A 23,677-nucleotide genomic window follows, 5' to 3' on the forward strand; every position below is an offset into this window, starting at 1 on the left:
TGATCCCGGGATAGATGACAATGCTAATTAGAAAGAGCTGTAACATTACGCTTCCAAATCCTGCTGGTTAACATGTTTAGTACATTAAATCCCACAAGTTTCCAAGGAAAAACTATGGCCTGCTTGAAACCTCACAGGAAAAGCTAACTACTTCTAAAAAAACAAAGAACAAAAACCTATCGCAACCCAATGGCTGGTTTTCCATCTACGTTAAAAATAAAATATAAAAACACTATAAGAGCCTTGTTGGACCACACCCAAGGCCTATCTAGTCCAACATCTTATTTCCCACAGTGGCCCATCAAATGCCTCTCAGAAATGCTCCTGCTCCCCTGCAGCTGGTATTTAGAAGCATACTGCCTCTGAACTGAAAGAAACATCTAGCCATCATGATGAGCACCCATCAATAGACCTGTCCTCCTTTAATTTGTCCAGCCCTCTTTTAAAGCATGTGGCAACCAATTCTGTAGACTAGCTAAGTGCTGTGTGAGGGTGTACATGATTTTTTTCTGCCCTAAACTTCCTTCCAAGCCACCTAATGGTGCAACATGGAAATGACTTGACTAATAAGCTAGAGGCTGCCGGTTCGAATCCCCGCTGGTATGTTTCTCAGACTATGGGAAACATCATTACTGGGCAGCAGCAATATAAGAAGATGCTGAAAGGCATCATCTCATACTGCGTGGGAGGAGGCAATGGTAAACCCCTCCTGTATTCTACCAAAGACAACCACAGAGCTCTGTGGTCGCCAGGAGTCGACACCGACTTGACGGCACACTTTACCTTTAAACTTCCTGCCAATCAGGTTCATGGGCTGACTCCTGGTTCTCTTGTTGTGTAAGAGATGTGAGAGGCATGTCCTTCCTTGTACATAATGAGGTAAGTCAGCTCCAAAAGTCGAGAGATTAAGACCCTACTTTTGGAGTCACCTAGAAATAAATAAATAAAAATGGCAGGGCAGCTTTCCTGCGGCTGCAGCAAAAAAGTGTGATATGTTGTAGGGCAATGTATCCCACTTTTTTTTGTAATTTCAGTGTCCCTTGAGATGAAAAAGTTTCAGAAACACTGCTGTAGTCTGATCCCATGAAGCAGTCACACACACTATTGCTTAAGAACTGCATCTGCCACTTTGATTTTGTCGGAACTCCTCACATGCTCACATACCTTCATAGATGAGGCTAGAGCAGTGCACCTTGGAAGATCCAGCCATATATAGTATTGTACAGCAGACAAATTTGCATCTGCTGTTAAGAAGGAATGAGAACACAGCCATGCAGGGTATGTGAAATAAGTAAATGCACAATAGAATTATAAAGTATAGAAAAGAATGTGCAGGCTTTGGTTAGCAGGAACCCCTTCTTAAATTAATCAAGGTTTTCAAAACCAACATCCCATAAGCATTTGTCATATTCTCTTAGAGTAAGAAAATATATTGTGTATATATCACATAGGACCTCCACTATAACAACTGGTTTCTGTTATAACACCAGTTAAGTATTCTTTATTAACTCATGTTAGGAATCCTTATGTGGGAGGTGGGGAATAGAACTGTGTTAGCACAATAAACAAACTGACAGATCAATCCCGATCTAGTGAAATCAACAGAAATATTTGCTATTGACTTGCCCATTGAATAGAAATATTTGCCATTGACATAAGCGGCATTCTAAATTACCATCATAGAGGTTCAAAACAGAGCTATATTTTTGAATCTCCTGTTTAAAATGTAACATCTGAAGCACCTACCACTGGAATCTCTAATCCCTTGCTGCACTGAAAGGTTCTCCTCTAACCAACCTTCAAATTCAGAAGTGAATATGTGATTATTGTGATGAACCACCACACAATCAAAATATTCAAAGCCATTGCCAGAGCAAACATCTGTGCATCTCAGTTACATTGTGCAACTATCATGCACAAGAACACACGCACACACAAATAATTTGGTCTCAGTTTTCTGACAATATGTGATTCTTTAGAGGGAGCCAATAGGAACAACTATATGTGCACACAGCAAAATGTATGCAACTTTGTAATGTTTAACTCTAAATAATTTACCCAGCTTTAGTGTGAACTCCAAGTTCCAAGCTGCTGATAATTTATTTCAGGATAATCCAAATGAGATCAGAATGATTCCTGTGGAAAATCACAATCTAAGCCTGCTGTTTAAACCTTTTAAAACTAATGACTCCTAGCTCATAACATCAAGATAAAGTCCCTTATACTGCCTCGCCCACAAGGGCCCCCTGTATAAACCTAGGAATCTGCCATATACTGAGTCAGACTATAGGTCGATCTCACTCAGTATTGTCTACACAGACTGGCAGCAGCTTCTCCAAGGTTGCAGCCAGGAATCTCTCTCAGCCCTACCTTGGAGATGCCAGGGAGGGAACTTGGAACCTTCTGCTCTTTCCAGAGTGGCTCCATGAGAGCTACTCCATCACCTCCAGAATAGCTTCCCCTGAAGAGGAACAGCCACCAGTAATATGGCCCCATGGTGCAGTAGTTGATTTTTTAAAAAAGAGATATTAAGACTCAAGCTGCCTACAAACGGATTCATTCCTTGGATTTGTGAACGCTGTATCTCTCATCCCAATATCAAAGGCAGCATAGAGACTGAGCTTTGAATCAGTCCTGCTTCAAATCCTATTGGCACAAACGGGAGCTTCCCTCTTGGGGAGCAGCAGCCGCAAGGAGCCCTGATCTGAACTGGCAGAGGGAAGTGCCCCCGTCCTGATCAAGCCCCCTGCACTGATAGAAGAAAGAGGCTTGGTTTGGAAACCACCACATCTTGCAACTTTGATTCCACCTGTCTCCTAGTTCCAGATGTGCACAATATTTGGTGAAAGTGGAAATGCATTCTACATATGCTTAGCCTCAGAAGGTGGTACACAAGTTAGCCCAGGTGTGCCTCAAAAGTTTACGTGTCCACCATGTTGAATTGAGGTGGATGACATCATCACAAACGATGCCACTGCGGTGTCCCTATGTGTCCCTACAACTATGTGTCCCTACAATATGAACCAATATGATTTGGTTCATATTGGTCCAGGCATTGCAGAGTTGATATGGGGACACATACAGACACACATGGAGCGCTGGCTGATCTCATAAGCCTACTGGAAAGTAGGCTAGAAAAGTGATCACAGAGCAACCAACAGAGCTTTCTTTTCATCTTGCAACAGGTGGGGTGGAATGGGTGGGGCTGTATAGCTCAGTGGCAGAACACCTGCTTTGCATGCAGAAGGTCCCAGATTTAAACCCCTGGCATCTCCAGCTTTCCCAGGAAGTTTTTCACATGGGGCTTTTGAAGCCCTTTAACTTGCATCTTCTCCGGAATGGAGGGTGTGCGCTCACATATTGGAACGCACACGAAGTCCACTCGCAGTAAAGCCTGCTGTGTGTAAAAGTCCCAGACAGCAGGCTGTGAGGCTTTCCTGCGAGTTCAAAGTTACCCACTGTGTGTGAAGTACTCCTCGATAGCTCGCAGGGACTTGGGGGTATATGTCTGAACGTGCTTCCTCCATTCTGGAGGAGATGCGAACTAAAAGATGGGTGTGGAAAACTTGGTAGGGCTGGGAAAGCCTCCCAACTGAAACCCCGGAGAGCTGCTCCAAACAATCCAGAGTAGACAACGATATATTATTATAGAAAGAAAGAAAGAAAAAAGAAAGAAAGAAAGAAAGAAAGAAGTTCTCTATGTACCACTTCAGTCTAAGTTTCCAGCGGAAGCAGTTCACACACGTCCAGCTGCTGGGGTTCTGCGAAAGAGATCGCGCGCCTGCTTGGAGCCGGACTAACCCTCAGTCGTGCCGCTGCAAAGGCAAGCAGAGCAGGCGAGCCCCTCATTGGCATTGCAAGCACCCTCTGCCTTGCACGGACACCTGGGGGTGGGGGTAGGCTGTATCAAACTGTCTAAGACCCGAAGCTGGGAGCTGCCTCGAACTGCTGAAATCCCACAAGTGCCCCGACTCCCCTTTTGGAAACTCACCTGGCGGCTTCAGCAAATCCACCTGCAGCAAAGGGCAGCCCGGAAAGGGCGAAGAAAAAAGTGCTCCACGCGACCAGCAGCACCATGCTGGAATTGCCGCCACAGCAGCAGGCAGAGCTGAGAGAGCCGCTGTATTTTGAAACTGGAAGGCCACCTGAGAAGAACACGGGCCAGGAGTCGCTTCTTCTGCCTCAAACAGTCCTGTTTGCTCAGGCTTTCCCGTCCTGCCGTCGCGGCTGGTTTTAGGGTCCTCCTTCTCCTCCTCCTCCTCCCCCTCCAGCGCTGTTGACAGAACCTTCCCTCCAACCCCTCGGCTTTCCAGGGCCGGGAACTGCAAAGAGCAGAACTCCCAGAGCTCTGCTGCCACCGCGACAGTCAGAAGGGAAATCCACACAGTTACCTTCCCTGCTACTGCCACCCCGGCGTCTACACGCTTTGCCGGGGGGGGGGGCGGGTCCCCCCGACCACCCCATTGTTCACATGCTTGTCTCGCTCTCTGCCAACCACGATTTGATGCATGGAGTAAAAACAAGCTTTCGCTGAAAGCCGGAGTAATTGATTAAACAAATACACTCTTTGTAAAACGGAGGGGGAGCCCTCTTTTGGTGGCCCCAGGCAAAAAGATCCAGCACTGAAACGGAAAATGCGGGGTTCAGGAGCCAGCCGAATAAACTGTACTCTTGCAAGAAACCAGGGATGCCCACAGTACTTAAATTATCGTAAAGTGTGATGTGTTGTCCAGTTGATGTCGACCACAGAGCGCTGTGGTTGTCTTTGGTAGAATACAGGAGGGGTTTACCATTGCCTCCTCCCGCGCAGTGTGAGATGATGCTTTTTTCAGTATCTTCCTATATCGCTGCTGCCAGATATAGGTACCAGCAGGGATTCAAACTAGCAACCTCTGGCTTGCTAATCGAGTCATTTCCCTGCTGCACCATTAGGTGGCTGTACCTGATTTGAATTCCAACCTGCTTCTTGTTTTCCCCCCAAAGTCCCGCATCTTTCAATATCTCAGAGTAAATCTGCACTAGCATCCTATGTTCCAGTGTTCTAAGCTGACTTGCTCCGACAACTGCCTCTTCGATTTTTTTTCCAGTGGATAAAGCGGGTAAAGTGTGCCATCGAGTTGGTGTTGAGTCGTGGACTCCTGGCAACCACAGAGCCCTGTGGTTTTCTTTGGTAGAATACAGGAGGAGTTCTCCATTGCCTCCTCCCATGCAGTATGAGATGATGCCTTTCACAATCTTCTCATATTGCTGCTGCCCAATATAGTACCAATGGAGATTTGAACCAGCAACCTCTTACTTGTTTGTCAAGCATTTCCCCACTGTGCTACGTAAGGTGACTTCCAGTGGATAGGCACTTGCTTTTCTTAGCATTTGACCGTAGTTTCAGACTTCTTGTTTTCTAAGTATCCTTGAATTTGTGCAGTCATTGCAATGCACTATGCACAGTTCAAACCTGACCTTTGCCATCAAAGCAGTTAGCCCCTACTAACTGGGCAAAGAGGCACCTTTTAAAAGTGGTGGTTCTCTTTATTGAGCAGGGGGAGAGCAATTGCCCCAGGGTTGTAGCTATAATTGAGTGGATGGGTTCAAAAAACCCGGGGGCTCTCAGCTCCTGAGGGGCCCCAAGCATTTTCCTCATTATTCTCCTCACTTCAAGGAGCTGCCAAGGAGAAGGGTGAACCACAGGTTTCCCCTCTCCTAGTTACGCCCCTGAACTGCCCTATCTATCCCTAGCACGGCAGCCTTTCAGTGGTTGCTGCTGGTGTCCACCTTACTGTGAGTCTTTTGGGGACAGGGAGCCATTTTCTTTATATCTATGTAAACCGTTTAGGGAACTTTTGTGGTAAAGTGGTATATAAATATTATTCATATTCATATTAGAGGGCCTTTAAAGCTAGCCACTATTAGTCCATCCTCTGCAATATGAGGTAAAAGGACTGACCTACTTTGCAGGGTTGTTGTAAGAATTACTGTATCATTTGAAGCATCTTGAACACTTTAAATTTTTATACATAATGAGTATTATATATTGTGCAAGGTGGTACTAGTACCATTTCTTCATAGAACAAAAAAAGATCAGGAATATCATGTACAAACAATGATATTTATTCTCGAAAACTTTATGTTTATGTGTATCATAAGGGATAAGAAATTGCTATGTACTCTTCAAAAACACTTGGACAAATTAAGTTGGATAATCTGGTTCACAAATGCTTAATATAAAATGATTGGCAGCAATAAAGTTTCTTGAAGAAGTCCCGAAATATAGTATTATTGGCCAAACGCATTGTGACTCCAGGTCTTCATTTGTGGCTTCCTAATTTCTCATACATTTATGTGAAGGAACCATTTATCCCTCTTGAGGAAAGCTTTTACTAGAGGTTCTTGCTAATTGTACTAAGAAGTAGTAATTGCCTTCTTACTAAAACCTCCCCAAGTGAGAACTGTAGCAGATAATAAAATATCATTTGTTGATATTGCGGGGCAAGGGCAAGGGCAAGGCCGGCAGGGCACGGGCATGGGCAGAGGCGCAAAGCACGCATGCTCCCCAAGCCACACCCCCTGCATCTGACATCAGATGCAAGGAGCAGGGCAACAAACAACTCCCTGCCACCCATGCTTCGCTGCCCTTGCCCTGCTGCTGCTGCTTATCCTTCCCCACTGACAGCACGGGCCAGGCCTCGCCTCGCCTCTCTGGGTGGCCGGCTGCTGTGACTGGGCCGGGCCCTTTTTCTCTTGCCAGCGTGCCTCTCTCTGTCTTGTCGGCCAACCGGCTGAACTGCACACCTGCGCCGTACTGACTATTGACATTGCATGCCGATGACGTCACGGGCATGCGACTTCCATAGTCGGAACTGCGCAGGTGTGCAGTTCAGCTGCCAGATGAGAGAGAGAGAGAGAGAGAAAGAGGGTGGGGGGCAATGCCGGCCGGCCAGAAAGGAGATGCCTGACTGGCCCAGCCACAGCACTAGCTGCCGCCGCCACAACAGGTGGATTTGTGGATTTTTATTAGGGTCTCTCCACCTGTCCCCCTACAATTCAAGCAAGTGTGTGTGTGTGTGTGTGTGTGTGTGTGTGTGTGTGTGTGTGAAAGGGTGGGTACTGGGCACCTCCAAGCAGGAGGGGAAACAGTAGAAAGGCCACCCCTCCTGCTCTCAAGTAAGCTTTCAGATGAAATTAACAAGGATGCTATAGCAAATGGATGGGATTTTTGTTCAAGATCAGCTTTGGAGAAGTTAGAATGTAAAGAGTTGCAATAACAACTGTGCATGTGGCCCAGTCACATCAGAAGCAGGAATGCATTAATTGCTTTTCAGAACTGAGAGCAAAGGCATTCCAGGAATAATGGGATGTGTTGTTTTCACTAAGCCGAATAAATAATTTCTGATAGTTTTTTCCCCACCCCATATTTCTGCTTTATACTCTAGAGGTATTGTTCTATGTGCTTTCTTTCCTTTCCATGTTTCTGAATCCTAAATTCGTTTAGCTCCAATACAGTGTAATTGGGCATAGCTATGATGTAGTCTCCCTCCAGAATTTCATTTTTCCTCAGTAAATAATGTACAATGTCTCAATTCCAAAAACTGACAGATTTAAACTACTTATACATTGTGTGGCTTCCTCCTTTTCATTAACAATGCAAAAGGATTAACCCCTCTGAAGGGTTATCTCAGCAAACACACTACATGCATTACATTTAAGTAATTAACACATACAATGCCCAGCATACTTAAGCTGAATACATTATAACAAACAATAAGTATTGTACAGCCATGTGCTAACGACATTTTAAACGGATTTAATTATGTTAAAAGAATAGAATCAGCTATTGCAAATTTTGGTCTAAAGTTCAGAATGCCTGTTATTACACCATTAGCATCTGGTATCTATTCTGCACTTAACAAAAGAAAACAAAAATAGTATTTTGTGGCAGAATAGCCCAAAATACTGCTCCAAGAAAAGTTACATTTGTAATATATTATGCAAATCAATAATAGTTACATATGTAAGCTTATTTGCATAATTCTCTTTCTGATAGTGTTGGAAAGTAGCAAGGATACTATACAGGACACCAAAATCTCACTCCCACACCAACCACTGACAAACCTGTGGTTTCAGTTTTAAACTGTAAATCGCATTGCAGACCTTCATCCAACCACGGACTGGTCCAGCAACCCCCAGTTTCAGGAGAGGGGAGCCCCTCCTTTCTCCTGGTCCACGAAGGCTGATCCCAGCAAGCTCCATAGCGCTTCCATCACCAGACTGTGGGCCAAGCATCAGCACATCACAAGAGAGGCTGTGAGTGGCCACAATCTCGAAGGGGGCGTGCACTGCTGAGCATGACCATGCCTTTTTGTAACAGTCCGCCCACTATCAGCATGGAAAGGGTATTTAAATCCCTTTAAATGCCATGCCGTGTCAGCGCTTCTTCTGGTAGCAATTACACTGCCTGCCTCCAAAGAGACCCGCAACAAGACTGTCCTGCATAAGCACAATGTGTGTGTGTGTGTGTGTATAACTTGCGGGGGCACTATTCCCTGTTAGGAAAGAGAAGGGAAGGGAACATGATGACTTCCTAGGAGGTGATATTATATGAGGGAGGGCAAATGATCGGGGGGGGGGTCTGTCCCACTGTGACCTGGGATGCTCTTGCGAGGACTTACCCCAGCAAAGCAGTCCATGCAGACCAAGCCACACTCCTGCTCCCCTGGCAGCTTGCTGCTGCTGAACTAGTATTTTCATGAGAGGGCCAGTCTACTGGGGAGGACCATTGGGTTATGTACCCTTGGTCTTCCGTTGGACTGCACACTCATGAGTTGAGCTTTCCCATCAATGGGGCCCCACCCTCTCTGGTTAAAGATATAACTTTTGCACTGCAGCCCCCCTTCTCACTTGGGAACCCCCGCACGGAGCCAAAGGAGATTGTTATGTTCCATGTGTCAGAGCCTAGCCATGTGTGCGGGCAGGGGGGATACCGGGTGTGTGGATAAATCTTTACCCCCATTCAAAATTCCCAATTTGGGTCAGCATTGCTGTGTATACAGACCTGCTGCCGCAGGGAACCATGGGAGAGGGGTGTCCCAATTTCCAGGAAAGTGGGGTAAACATTTTGGAGCCCAGGCACATGGATGAACAGGCTGGCCAGGGACATGTTTTGACAACTGCTTGGCAGCAGTTGCCAAAACAGGGAGGTTGCTAGGGCACCCATCTCTGTGGCTTTCCTGTATTGAGCAACCCGGCTCAATATAGAGCCCCCATGGCCTGCCACGCTCGTGAGAGAGCTATACATGGGAGAAGGGGTCTTTTTTTGTCACCACACATGATTAGAGATTTTGCCTGACACCCTTGTCCCCAGAGACAGTTCTTCTCATGAGTTGTGAGGAGGTGTCCCCATGGCCTTACACTCTCGTGAGTGAGTGGTCTACTCAGGATCAGCATCCAGGATCAGTTATGATCACAGATGAGGAATCTCCCCTCTCAGTGTTGGCAATGCTGTTCCTGCTGTCCAGCCCTTCTCATACAGTAAGTAAGCCTAGGACTGCACAGGTACCCCCAAGGGGAAGGGGCTGGGCCAAATGTTTCCGTCCTGGCACTCTAATGGGGTGCCCTGCTTATGTTGCCACCTGGAGTGTTTGTGCTTGTGAACATACATAGGAAAATAGGAAGCTGCCTTGTACCAAGTCAGACCATTGGTCTCTCTTGCTCAGTATTCTCTACACAGACTCACAGTGGTTTCTCCAAGGCTACAGGCAAGAGTCTCTCTCTGCCCTATCTTGGAGATGCCAGAGAGAACTTGGAACCTTCTGCATGCAAGCATGCAGATGCTGGTCCCAGAGTGCCTTCTTCCCCTGAGGGGAATATCTTGCAGTGCTCACACATGTAGTCTTCCATTCATATGTAACCAGGGTGGACCCTGCTTAGCAAAGGGGACAAGTCATGCTTGCTACCACAAGACCAGCTCTCGTCCCATCATTGCCACTCCATTCTCAGGGAGCAAAGCACTTAGTGCCCATCCTGTCATCCTGTCCCCTTTCCCTCCTGCTTGCCAGAAGCAGAGGGCAAGGGGACAGAGTGGGGAGAGGGAATGCCCCTGTGTGACTTTGCTGCTTGACAGGCTGACAAGCTTGGGATGGGACATGGGGGTATTCTTGTTGTCGTATTGCTGAACTGGAGACAGGAGGGGTAGGGCTGATGCTCAGAGAGGTGTCCAGCGAGAAGCGCCGCAAGCATGGAGTGGGTGCGATCCCAGGCCGGTGTGCGCCACTGTCTCTACAATTGTAGTTTCAAAACCTGCACAGAACTACAGTTATGGAGCTGACAATGTTTGTCCAAACCCCAGGTCTCTGAATACTCTGCACAGCCCCTTGAGAACCACGTGGAGATGACCATTCTCACCATGCAGTGCTGCACTTTGCACAGTGCCAGTGGGGTGGGGTATTTTGAGGGAAACAGAGCCCTCTTGAGCCCTCCACCATCTTGGAAGGTATGCACAGAGTGCTGCAAAGTGTAGCCCTTTCCAGTACTTTCCTCTTAGAGCTCTTAAGAGGGGGCTTCATCTCTCTTAAAGGCCTACCCAGCACAGAAGAAAGCAGTACTGTGGTCAGCACAGTGAGAAAAAGGCTTTCACACTGAAGATTTTTTGAAAAGTGACCCCCACTTGAAAAATAGTGTAGATCACTGATGTAGTTCATCAGTAAAAATACATATATTTTGCAGCATAAATAAATAAATTTCATTGTGTTTTGGCAACAACAATAGAAAACAAGGCAATCCACGCCAAGAGCAGATTTTATACTTTCAAAAACCTCTGTTCTGTGCCATATACAATACAAATATCTTGTTTCATTCACTCAGAAAGTGTTAGAAATTGAAATCCCAGTAGCTTGATGTATTACAGAGAAATCAATAAAATTTTACTCAGATAGTTCAAATGCAGAAAATATTACAAGTTGAATGCTTGTTGTTTGGGTTCTCCACAGACCATAATTACCACAATCTCCCAAACTGAGGATTTAATTTACAAAACCATTAAGGCTTAAACCTATTCCCCTGTCACAAGTCCCTTATGAGTTGCAGATACAATAAAGAAATAGATTGGAAAAACATTGAAGAGTATAATGTAAATTCCGTGCAATCCCCAGGTGCTTTCACTGCAATTCAAGCTTTAATATAGTCACAGTACTGATGACAAGCCAGAAGTGCATGATATAGTAATGGTTTTGTCATCAGACAGGTCACTTTACACCAAGAATACTTCAGTTCAATTGAGAATTTATACCTGGGCAACAACCATAAAGACCAGGACTGCTCAACTTTGGCCCACTGAAGACGATGGCCTACAACTCCCATAATCCCTGGTTATTGGCCATTGTGGCTATGGACTATTGTGACTATGTCCCATCGACTATGGGAGTTGTAGTCTAAAAACAGCTGGAGAGCTGAAGTTGAACAGCCCTGACATAGATTGTATCCATAACCTTAACTGGAGATATACTTGTTACTGGAAGTTTATACTTTATTATGTCAAATAGGAGAAAAGTAATTCCCTTGCCATTTCTGTCAGCAGTAACAGTGAAGAACACATAATTGGTCCTGCAGTAATGGAAGACAAATATATGCAGTATATTTTTCTCAGCCAGAGCCTAAAACATTTTGGGACAAGAGTCACTGGTGGCAATTTCAAAGCCCAAGGAGCAAAATTCATCCAACTCAGTGGGGTTGTCTTCCCAATAGGCACCTGAGAACAGTAAACAAAGTCTGACCAACCCTGTGCAGTAGGACTGTCTTTGATGGCCTCTTGAGCTGAAAGAGTAAGGTCTGGTCAACTCAGCTGGACTGTCTCTTTGATGGCTGCTAATGCTGATGCCTTGGATGATGCTATCAAGGACATAAAGTTCACAGATAACATAAATTTGTGAACAAAATCTTTCAAGTTCTCTAGAACTTCTCATCAGGCTGGATAATACAGAGGGGGGGGATGTGCAGGAGGGACATTTGGGCTGTGCCACCATGTGCAGCTACCCCTACCACCCACACGTTTTACTGTTTCTCAGAGTGTAGTCCACGGATCACCAGTGGTTCCTGTGTACCTTTCTGCTGGCCTGCAGAGTGATTCAGGATCTCCCCAGTGTGATTCAGGATGCCACTTCTTTTGGCCGCTGCACATGTTCTTAGCCCTCCAAGAACATTCTCACCAGAACTGTCATGAGAAAAGTTCCTTCCTGTTCTGCACTTGCATAGTTCTTACAAGGATAGGCCTCAGTGCTTGCTTTAAATCTTCATGCCACCATGTCTTCCTCCTGCATGGTGCATGGCTAATTCAGTTGCCACTGCCCCAATCATCCCAACCATCACATGCTACAAATCTGTGTGCCACTTCCATTGTCTGGTATGTGCTGTTTATTTTGTTCAATTTTTGGGCTTCGTTTGGATTTTTGGGAGATGGCAGGGGGCCATTTCTTTTCTTTTATCTTTACTTTCACCACTGGTGGCATATCCCCGCAAGTGTGCAAATGCCACATGCTCAGAATGTTGAATGTGGGATTAATGTTTGGACTTGGATTTCTGGGAGACTGTGGAGGGTACTGCTTTTCTTTCATGCTTATGTGCATTTAAGGCTGCCCTCTAGTGGTGTGTAAATATGAGTTATGTGCTTTGAAAAATAATGGGTACGAAAATTTGAGTTTTGCGCCTTTTAAAATACTGAGCTTTGTGCTTTGAAGTATCAAGTGGTTTGTAGATATCCTAAGCAATTTTTAAGTGGTTGGCAGGAAAATAACAACTTCTGAGAATTACTGATCAAATTGAAACCTGTAAATAGTTATGTTGATTTTGGATTTTCAGGAAACATTTGTTTTGAAAATTAAACTTGTAAACCTCTCTTGTGATCTCCAGCTTTGGTTTGCCTTCCTGCCTGCATTAACCATCTACTGAGTCAGACTGAGGAATAGGAGGAAGCGGTTTACTGAAAGGCAAAAAGAAATTTCCCGAGTTTCAGCCACATAAGGATCCTCCATATTTATGTATATAATGCAGGGTCTCTGCTGGGTCACTGGAGGCATTGCTTTATAGGTAAAGGAAGATGGCAGCCACCAGCACAGCTACCAAAGAGTGCTCTGGGTAGCCACTACCACTGTTTCTAAGAATAAACCTCCCCCAAACACTTGCGAGAGCTGACCGTAGCAGTGTCAGCTTGTAGCACTCTTCGGCAGTCACACTGGTAGCTGAAATATTTTTTCCTCATAAGGCAGCACCTCCGACCTTTTTCACCAGAACCTCAGGGTTCAACATTATGAATCCTTTGAAAGCCCTGGGTCCTCAGCCAGGGCCCCAGTTGGTCAACACCTGGAAGCAGTCCTGCAAAGCCCCACTGTAGCAAAACAGCCTGTCCATGGCTGCGTTGATGGCTCCTGCTGACCTGACAGAAGAGATGGAACCAGTTCATCCTGGGGGAAAAGGATGTTCCGTGAAAGGATGGGGTGAAAACACTGGGTGTTATGTTCTCATATTGCTGAATAGTTTAACGTAGACCCATGCTGTAAGACTTACTCTTTTTTTAAAAAAAAAAAAAGTTCTTTAGAATTATACAGAGATTCTATGGAAGAAGAATGTAATGGAGCCTCTTTTGTCTCAGAAACAGCGCCAAGTGCAGTATGTAAGGGGAGGGCGAGGGCGAGTGATCTTCACTGCAACATACAGGATGTGCCTCAGACAGTGATCAAGATAGGACCAGGATGGAAAGGGCTTCAATTTTCAGAGGTGAGGCCTTTGGTGAGGCTTGGCTGGATGGATAGATGGAGTAGCAGGATGGAAATGAGACAGCATGGTGTAGTGGTTAGAGTGCCGGACTAGGACTGGGGAGACCCGAGTTCAAATCTCCATTCAGCCATGATACTAGCTGGGTGACTCTGGGCCAGTCATGTTTCTCTCAGCCTAACCTACTTCACAGGGTTGTTGTGAGGAGAAACTTAAGTATGTAATACACTGCTCTGGGCTCCTTAGAGGAAGAGCGGGATATAAAATGTATAAATAAATAAATAAATAAATAAATGGTTGTGAAGTCTGGGCTGTGAAGATTAATTATTTAGCATATGTTTATTTTTATTTATTTAACGTATTTTATTATTATTATGAAAGGGTTGGGAGATCATGAGTATTATTTCCCCTGGGATACAAAGTCTCTCCCAGGAATCCTGCTTATAGCATTTTTACAGAAAAGATGGTCTTGTGAATGTTCTCCAATTGTTTGTAAGGAGCATGGTGCTTACGTTTTAAAACAAAACTTTCAGGGTTTTGTTTTAAAGGACACATAATACTTTAAAAAAAAACCCACAGTCAGGTAGCCTCTCATGAACTAACCCACTTTCAAGCTTTCAGGTTCTTCAGATCTCTTCTCAGGCAGGCTGTATGGCAAAGGTAGAAAAGGGTGGATGTGGTGGGGGGCAGTGGTGCTTGCGGGCACAGCCTAAAGGTCCCTCCTTCCCCCTCCCCTTTCCATTGTTTTTGTTTTGCTCTCCAGCCTGATGAAGAGCTTTGGAGAACTTGAAAGCTTTTTGTTCACAAATTTATGTTATCTTGGTTGGTCCTACTAAAGATATAAGTTGACTGTGACTTTTGATTCACTGCGCCCCACTCCATGGATCAAAATGACTATCAATGGTTGCTGGGTTGTTGTTTTGTACAGTGCTTACAGACATTTTTGTTTCAATCACTTTGTTATACAAAATGTAAAACCTGCACCTCTAGCTCTGTCTTTCAGTTAAACAACTCTTTTTCATGTTCCATGATACTCTACAAGCCAATCATATAGCCTAGACATGCTAGAAAATTAGCACTTAAATAGATTATACCATTTACTGTGCCACTGCATAACCACAAAACATATTTTTTCAGGGTCAGTGAAACTAATGCTGCAAAATAGGTCAACACAACTCTTTGAGACCGGACTGCTTTCCTACATCTCTACTATTTCTGTCATGTGTCTATTTAATCCCATAAATGTTTTTTCATTGCCATACATAGAACATGTATATTGTGTGACAATCATTCTAGGATACCCTTCTTGCATCTCTCAAAAACTTACCTGCTAGTTTCAAATATATGGCTGCAAGATTTATTAAATGCCCACTGCCTCCTCAAAAGAAAGATTTTGAACACTGTTCCATTTTAAACATTTGCCTCCCCACCTCCGATTGTGCACATTGCAACAAGTTAACACTTTCTGGTCACAGGATTTCCCCTTCACCCTTTCCTTTCTTGACTTGGGTCCTCCTTCCAGGTGACAGTTTATAAAACATCTGTTGCATTTTAATCTTTGCTCTGTGCCAAACACAGAAAATAACGATAGAATTCATTAAGCAATGTTCGTGTTTAATAATAATAATAATAATAATAATAATCTGATCCAAAAATACCACCTAGATTCAAGGAAAATTAGAGAAGTCCTGGAAATAATAAAGCAGCAAATAACAGCAGTGTCAAAGAAGATCAGCAGCTACAAAGCCAGAATTACACAACACAGGCAGAACCTCCAATTCCAGTTGAATGAGAGACGTTTCTACCAAAGCATAGAAGGAGAAACTGCAAGAAACATAGAAACACCAAATAAAGAAGAAACAGTGCAATTCTGGCGGAAATTATGGGACAATCCAATAGATTACAATTAAAAAGCAGGCTGGATGAAAGAGGTAAAAAAATGTAACCAACAAATGCAAGATCTAATAATAACACCAGAATTAATAAGTGAAAGAGCAAAGAAAATTAAAAATTGGACTGCGCCAGGTGACGATGAACTGCATGGCTTTTGGCTTAAACACCTAACAAGCCTTCATAAACAACTATCAAAACAGTTCAATCACATTTTGCAAGGAGGTGATATTGAACAATGGCTAACAACCGGGAAAACTCATCTCGTCATGAAAGACCCAGCAAAAGGTGCAGTTCCAAGTAATTATAGACTGATAACCTGCCTGCCAACCATGTTCAAATTATTAACTGGAATAAGAGCAGATGAAGTGATGCAACACTTATTAACTAACAAACAGCTTCCAGTTGAACAGAAAGGAAATTGCCCGAACACCAGAGCCACAAAAGACCAGCTGCTGATTGACAAAATGATTTTAGAAAACTGCAAGAGAAGAAAAACCAATCTAAGTGTGGCATGGATTGACTACAAGAAAGCCTTCGATTCATTGCCTCACACATGGATACTAAAATGTTTAGAAACAACTGGTGTCAGCAAAAACATTCAGATATTTATAAAAAAAGCAATGAGCATGTGGAGTACACAGTTGACAATCAATGGCGAGACACTTGGACAGGTTAGCATTAGAAGAGGCATTTTCCAAGGGGACTCACTATCCCCTCTGTTGTTTGTAATCGCCATGACCCCACTTTCACAAATACTAAACAAAACAGGCCTCGGATACCAAACATCTAAAACATCAAGTAAAATCAACCATCTGCTGTACATGGACGATCTGAAGTTGTATGGAAAGTCCCAGTCAGAAATCGAATCACTGCTAAACACTGTCTGTATATTCAGTAGTGATATAGCAATGGAGTTTGGACTAGACAAGTGTGCTGCATTAATAATGAACAGAGGAAAAATAAGAAAAACAGAAGGAATAGAACTGCCCAATGGAAGCAAGATCAAGAACCTGGAAGAGAAAGAACCTTACAAATACTTGGGCATTCTCCAGGCTGATAACATCGCACACACTGAAGTTAAAAGAAAAATTGGAAGTGAATACATCAGGAGAGTTAGAAAAATCCTCAAGTCCAAACTCAATGGCAGGAACACCATACAAGCCATAAACACCTGGGCTATGCCTGTTATCAGATACACTGCAGGAATCATAGACTGGACCCAGGCAGAGCTAGAGACGCTGGATCGTAAGACCAGGAAAATCATGACCATCAATCATGCTCTGCACCCCCGCAGTGATGTCGATAGGCTATACCTCCCTCGCAGCTCAGGTGGAAGAGGAATGCTGCAAGTACATCAAACAGTAGAGGAGGAGAAAAGAGGCCTTGAAGCAGGCGCGTAACAATGATAGGGCAAGGGGAGACAGTTGTCTGGGGGCCCCACTGCCTGGAGGGGCACCCCAGAGGCACCTCATGTGACTCCCCATTGCCCCCTGCCCAGCCCCAAGGCCCCTCAGCCACTTGCCCTGTTCGCCGTCTCTCCTGCTTGTTCTGCTGGCCCGCAATCGAAGCAGCAGGCAAGCTGCAAAGAGCTCCTTTTCTCCCGCCTCTCAGCTGATCGGCGGGTGGGCGGGGCTTCCACGGAGGCCTCGTGTAGGCCGCAGTGAAGCCTGAACTCGGGTAGGGCCCAAGCCAGCCAGGAAGGAGGAGGCAGCCAGAGTGTTCTCTGCAGCAGAAGACCTCTTGCTGCCCTGCTTAACCCAGACCAGCATTTTCCAGGTAGAGTGTGAACTCCTTTTTGTGGTTACCTTTCCCGCCCCACCCCCCACCCCCCATATATAGGGATCTGCTTGCCATAGGGCTTGGATATGGGGGGGGGGAGGGACCGAGAAGTCTCTGAAAATTTATTTTGAAACAGCTTGGAAAATTTGCTGACTTAAAAAAACTATCTAAAAAGTCCTATAAGTGGCTTGTTTCATGGCAGAAAATTGCAAAAACTTCTGGAACAGTATTTTATTAATTTTATTTATTCATTCATTCATTTATAAATGCACTTATGTTCAAGTTGTTTTGCAACCCAGAAGGTCTGAGTGAGAACTGTGAAGCATGTGTGGTGCTTTTATTTTATTTTTCTTGTGTGTGAACTGCTCCCCAATAACTTGCAGGGACTTCAGGGTCAATCTGGCCAACATGTGAATGCAGCACCTCCATTCCAGAGGAGAATGTGTGTTAAAGGGCTTTAAAAGCCTCCTGTGAAAAACCTCCTGGAATCAAACTTGACTGAATTTGTTCAGAATTCTGAGAAAACAAACATAGGCTCACCCTGCATGGTTGAAAGTCTCCTTTGCTAATCTGCAGCGAGGGGCCCATTTTAATAATTCATCTTTCTAGTGTGTTCTAGGCATTAAAAGTAATACAAATGTATAGTACTCAATGTATATCACTATATATTGTGACGTGTGTGTGTGTAGTCAGTGAAATGTATTTGCAGGCAGCATACTTATTTTGGAATATCAGACTTAAATCCTTGGGGGCCTGGGGTGTGCAGAGGCCCTGGACTTTGGGGGGGGGGGCCCATTTTAAAATCTTGTCTCTGGGCCCACTCCAACCTTGCTACGCCCCTGCCTTGAAGAATATATCAAGGACAGTGAAGAAGATGCACTTCAAATGATCAATAATGTGAAACTATTCAAGACCAATTGAAAGCAGGCCTACAAGAAAGAACAAGTCAAGAACCGAGCAGAAAAATGGAGGAATAAGCCCCTGCATGGTCAATATTTGCACAATATAAGTGGAAAATCAGACATCACCAAGACCTGGCAATGGCTTAAGAATGGCAATTGAAGAAAGAAACAGAGGGTTTAATACTGGCTGCACAAGAACAGGCACTAAGAACAAATGCAATAAGAGCAAAAGTCAAAAAATCAGCAACAAACAGCAAGTGCCGCCTTTGTAAAGAAGCAGATGAAACCATGGACCACCTAATCAGCTGTTGTAAAAAGATCGCACAGACTGACTACAAAGAAAGGCATGACAAGGTAGCAGGGATGATACACTGGAACATCTGCAAAAAATACAAGCTACCTGTAGCCAAAAATTGGTGGGACCTTCAAATTGAAAAAGTTGAAGAAAACGAAGATGCAAAAATATTATGGGACTTCCGACTACAAACAGACAAACATCTGCCACACAATACACCAGATATAACCGTAGTCGAGAAGAAAGAAAAACAAGTCAAAATAATTGACATAGCAATACCAGGGGATAGCAGAATAGAAGAAAAAGAAATAGAAAAAATCACCAAATACAAAGATCTACAAATTGAAATTGAAAGGCTGTGGCAGAAAAAGACCAAAATCATCCCAGTGGTAATTGGCGCCCTGGGTGCAGTTCCAAAAGACCTTGAAGAGCACCTCAACACCATAGGGGCCACAGAAATCACCATCAGCCAATTACAAAAAGCAGCTTTACTGGGAACAGCCTATATTCTGCGACGATATCTATAACAATGGACAATAAAATTCTGGCATCCCAGGTCCTTGGGAAGGACTCGATGGCTGGATAAAACAAACCAGTCAATAACACCTGTCTGACTGTGTAAACAAGAAATAATTTGTAAAAAAACACTTTGTAAAAAAGGCAATAAACACATGGAAGACTCATTTGCTATTCAATGGAGAAGAAGTGAGAGAAGTTGAGAACTGGAGAGGAAAATTTCAAGGAGACTCAGTGTCACCTTTACTTTTTGTAATCTCCCTAATTCCGCTATCCATTATCTTGAAAAAAACAAACCATGGATACCAAGCTTCAAAAATATCAGTTTAGCTTTCCCACCTTCTTTATATGGACTATCCAAAGCTTTATGGAAAATCACCATCCGAAACTGAGTCATTACTCAATACAGTTAGAATTTATAGCTGTGATATTGCAATGGAGTTTGGACATTCATACATCAATGAAAGCCAAGAAGAAATGCTACAGGAAGTGAGTAAGATAGGACTGTTGAAAATAAAGGAATCAAAGGATGAATACAAAAAACAGCAGATGAGGAATCGATAAGAAAAAATGGCACAGCAAACTATTGAATGGTCAGTTCTTTAATGACAAGTCAATGATAGCACAACATGGCAGTGATTAAAGAAGCGGACACTGAAGAAAGAAACGGAATGTCTCATTTTTGCAGCCCAGGAACAATCACTACAAGCAATAAAGGTGCTGCAATGATCCACTGGAACTTTTGCAATAATTACAAATTGCCAGCAAGCAAGAACTGATGGAATCATCCGACTGAGAAGGTCACAGCAAATGAGGAGCCAAAAATCCTTTAGGATTTTCAAATACAAACTGATAGGCATTTAGTGCACAATATGCCAGATGTGACCGTCATCGAGAAGAATTGGGTTCTGATAATTGATATTGCAATCCCAGGGGATAGACCTCCTTCCAGGTGATGGTTTATAAAACATCTGTTGCTTTTTAATCTCTGCTCTGTGCCAAACACAGAGTCGATAAAAAACAACTGGAGAAAATAACTAAATACAAGGACCTTCAGATTGAAATTGAGTGGCTCTGGAAAAAGAAAACAATAGTGGTGCCAATAGTTGTTGGTGCCCTTGGTGCAGTACCAAAAGAACTTGAACACCATCTTAATACCTTGGGCATCGATAAAATTACAACACAGCAACTACAGAAGGCCACACTACTCGGGACAGCACAAATATTACAATGCTATCTTTAATTTTTCTTTAGTTATCCCAGACCCTTGGAAAGGACCCAATAATTAAAGTACCAAATCCAGTCAATAATATCTGGTAGATTGTAAACAGCATAATAATGTTTTAATAATAAAACGTTGTTAGCTGTCCTATAACAAGTTGTTCTCCGGGAGGTTTACAACAACATTTTATTATTATTTATTTAATGTATTTCTATACTGCCTGAAACTTGCGTTTCTGGGTGGTTTACAATTACCATCATTTAAACATTAAAATCATTTACATTAACATCATTTAAAACCCAACATTAAAAGTATTAAAACTAATTAAAAGCCTGGGTAAAAATAATATGTCTTCAGTGCCTTTTAAAAAGTTGCCAGAGATGGGGAGGCTCTTATTTCAACAGAGAGTGCATTCCAAAGCCAAGGGGCAACAAAAGAGAAGGCCCGTCCCTGAGTAACCACCAGAGGAGATGGCGGCAACCACAGATGAACCTATCCAGATGATCTTAGCAGGCGATGGGGCTCATGGTGAAGAAGATGCTCTCTTAAATACCCAGAGGTTCTCTTAAATAACACGAATGTCATAGGAACAGGATAGATGTACAGATAATCCTGTGAGGAGAGCTGGTCTTGTGGTAGCAAGCATGAATTGTCCCCCTTGCTAAGCAAAGTCTGCCCTGGTTGCATATGAATGGAGGACTACATGTGTGAGCACTGTAAAATAGGAATGGAGCTGCTTTGGGATGAGCATTCCAAGTTCCCACCCTGGCATCATGAAGATAGGGCTGAAAGATATTCCTGCCTACCACCTTGGAGAAGCCGCTGCCAGTCTGTGTAGACCAGGGATTCTCAACGTTATTGAGATGTTATTGACTCCAACTCCCATAATCCCCAACCAAAGGCCATTGGGGCTGGGGATTATGGGAGTTGAAGTCCAATGACATCTGGGGACCCAACGTTGAGAATCCCTGGTGAAGACAACACTGAGCTAGATGGACCAATGGTAAATCACATTTTACTATCTTCGTAAGCCAACATTTTATTTATTTTCTATTTATTTTCAATATTTTATTATATTTATCTAGCAGTTCTCCACTTTGTCAAATAAACACCTAACACAGTAATAGCACATACCTTTGAGCAGCAAGATATATATTGAAAATACATACTTTGACTTCCAGTTTCCTGATCCAAGACACACTAAAATATCACACACACACACACGCACAAACACACAGACACATACTTATTGATTGATTGATTAGAAGTTTATCTGCCCACTACCTTTAGATCACTCTCTTGGCTTGAGGAATACATGATGAATGTATATATGGGTTATCCCTATGGCAATTTCATTCCTGACCAGATCTAATACAAGGTCTCCCAATGGTATAAGTACACTTATGCATTTTTAGACTTTGAAATCAGCTCATGTAATCACAGGCTCCCCTAAGAATTTTGGGAGTTACAGTTTTATGAGGGTGCTGAGAATTGCTTGATAGAGAATTTCTTGTCCCTTCACAGAAGCATGGCAATATGTCCGCAGGGAATCATGACATTTAAACAGTTTAGATCTGGTCTGAATGTGTAGTGCAGATAATTTTGTGGTATAATTATGAAAATGACTCTTCATGAGGAAAACAGTTACAGCAGCAGTTATAATATAAACGAGCTTTGGTTCTACTTTGCCTCTGAAAGCTTTATAGGGAGCATTCAGGGTGACCCTTTCATGAGGCAAGGTGAGGCGGGGTGGCACCGGTGAGGTGGAACCAGCAGAGTGGCAAGATGCTCCTTCCACCACCACCCTGTTGTCACCAATGGAAGATCTCCTTGGGAATGATCTGGCCCTTGCACACTTTGCAAAATGCCTTTAAATTCCTCACACTTTGCAAAATGCCTTTAAATTCCTCACACTCCTTGCAAAAATTGCAAGACGTACAGGGAGGAAGCTGCTGGCAACATTTGCTTCTTGCTGCCCTTCCTCCACATCACCTGCAAGGCTTGCAGGAGTTGGTTTGTCTGACATCAGACGCGGGGAGGCTAGTTTAGCTCCTGAGCGGGGGCTGCGTGGCCCCTTCGGGAGCTAAACAAAGGCTGGCGCTGTGTTTGCAGCGCCAGCCAGGAGCGGTTCTTCCCTGCAAAAGCAGGGAAGAGCAGCTCATGGTTGCAGGGCCGGATTAAGCTAGTGTGGGGCCTGTTGCATATGTTATGAAGGGGCCCCAAATTTAAAAAATGCACATAAATATTGAAACATAAATTATTTACTTGCATAGTAAAGTAATCCAATTTTTTCATTTGCCTAGTGCCCCCCCACCAACCATCCCATGCCTTCACTCAGCTGAGCCAGCCAGTCAACAAACTTTGCAAAACACCCCCGCCACACACACACACACACTTTTGTGACTCCTGACCATGGGTTCTCCTTTGGAGTTATTTTCACAAAGAGAAAGGGGGTGGGGAACAAAACTCTTAATGTTTAAATTAAAAGGTTCTCAGGAATTCTGTACTTTGAGAAATCTGAACCTATTCGCAATTTTGGCACACAACAGTGGATGTTTGATTCCAATGTGTGCAGAACATATTGGATCCCAGCAGCCATCACATTAAAAGGGCCATTTGACAATATTAAGAATATATGTTTAACATCTTGTGCAAGCCTGACAGGAAAGCAGATGTATATTTAAAATAGTTGATGCATTGCAAATGAATGTGATTATGATGAGGTGCATTAGCAAATTCCATGAAAACAGAAGTATCCAAAAGACAATCTTTTGGCAGGAGGCACAGGCTCTTTCAATCTAAATTACACTAACATGCTTAATATTAAAAGGAGGAAATGCACAAATCATTCAGTGCAACCCTAAGCATGTTTACTCAGAAGTAAGTCCCACTGAACTCAATGAGCCTTACTCTCTAGTAAGTGTGTTTAGGTTTGCAGCCTCCGTTTATCTTTGGACAATTTCAACGGGCATCCCAATGTAAAGCTAATGAAGCTGGCAACGCAGCAGTAGTTATTTCAGTTCTAGAGGAGAGGAAAGGAGCTCACCTTAAATTTGGCAGTTCCTTGAAAAGCAATGATCACAAATTCCCTCCCAACAGCACTAGATACTAAAGGAGGACATAAGTGACCTTACCCAACAAGACCATAATATAATCTCCCTCCAAGCTCCCCTCAATTGATCCACTAAACTTTGAGACTCCTCTTGCCGTGCATCTTACTTCCGGCTTTCTTTTTCCTCTTAAAGGTACACGTTCTCATTGTTTATCTTTACCCTCTCCCAGTCAGTCGGAAAACGCTGGCAACATTCAACTAGC

General features: G+C 43.7%; 1 protein-coding gene across 5 annotated transcripts in view; it reads right to left on the bottom strand.

Moving 5' to 3' along the window:
- EGFL6 (EGF like domain multiple 6) overlaps window positions 1–23,475 on the bottom strand; it is a 78,451-nt gene extending 54,976 nt beyond the window's left edge. For 4 of the 5 annotated variants that reach the window (XM_053310458.1, XM_053310461.1, XM_053310459.1 and 1 more), the window contains exon 1: window positions 3,992–4,199. In XM_053310458.1, the coding sequence (XP_053166433.1) occupies window positions 3,992–4,077 (86 nt within the window). In that variant the 5' untranslated portion in view covers window positions 4,078–4,199. Of the gene's footprint in view, window positions 1–3,991; window positions 4,200–23,408 lie in introns of those variants that run through there. The other variant, XM_053310460.1, reaches the window with a different exon arrangement.
- Window positions 23,476–23,677: the final 202 nt, after the last annotated feature.

This window comes from Hemicordylus capensis, chromosome 3, assembly GCF_027244095.1.
Source record: "Hemicordylus capensis ecotype Gifberg chromosome 3, rHemCap1.1.pri, whole genome shotgun sequence".
Classification (NCBI taxonomy): domain Eukaryota; kingdom Metazoa; phylum Chordata; class Lepidosauria; order Squamata; family Cordylidae; genus Hemicordylus; species Hemicordylus capensis.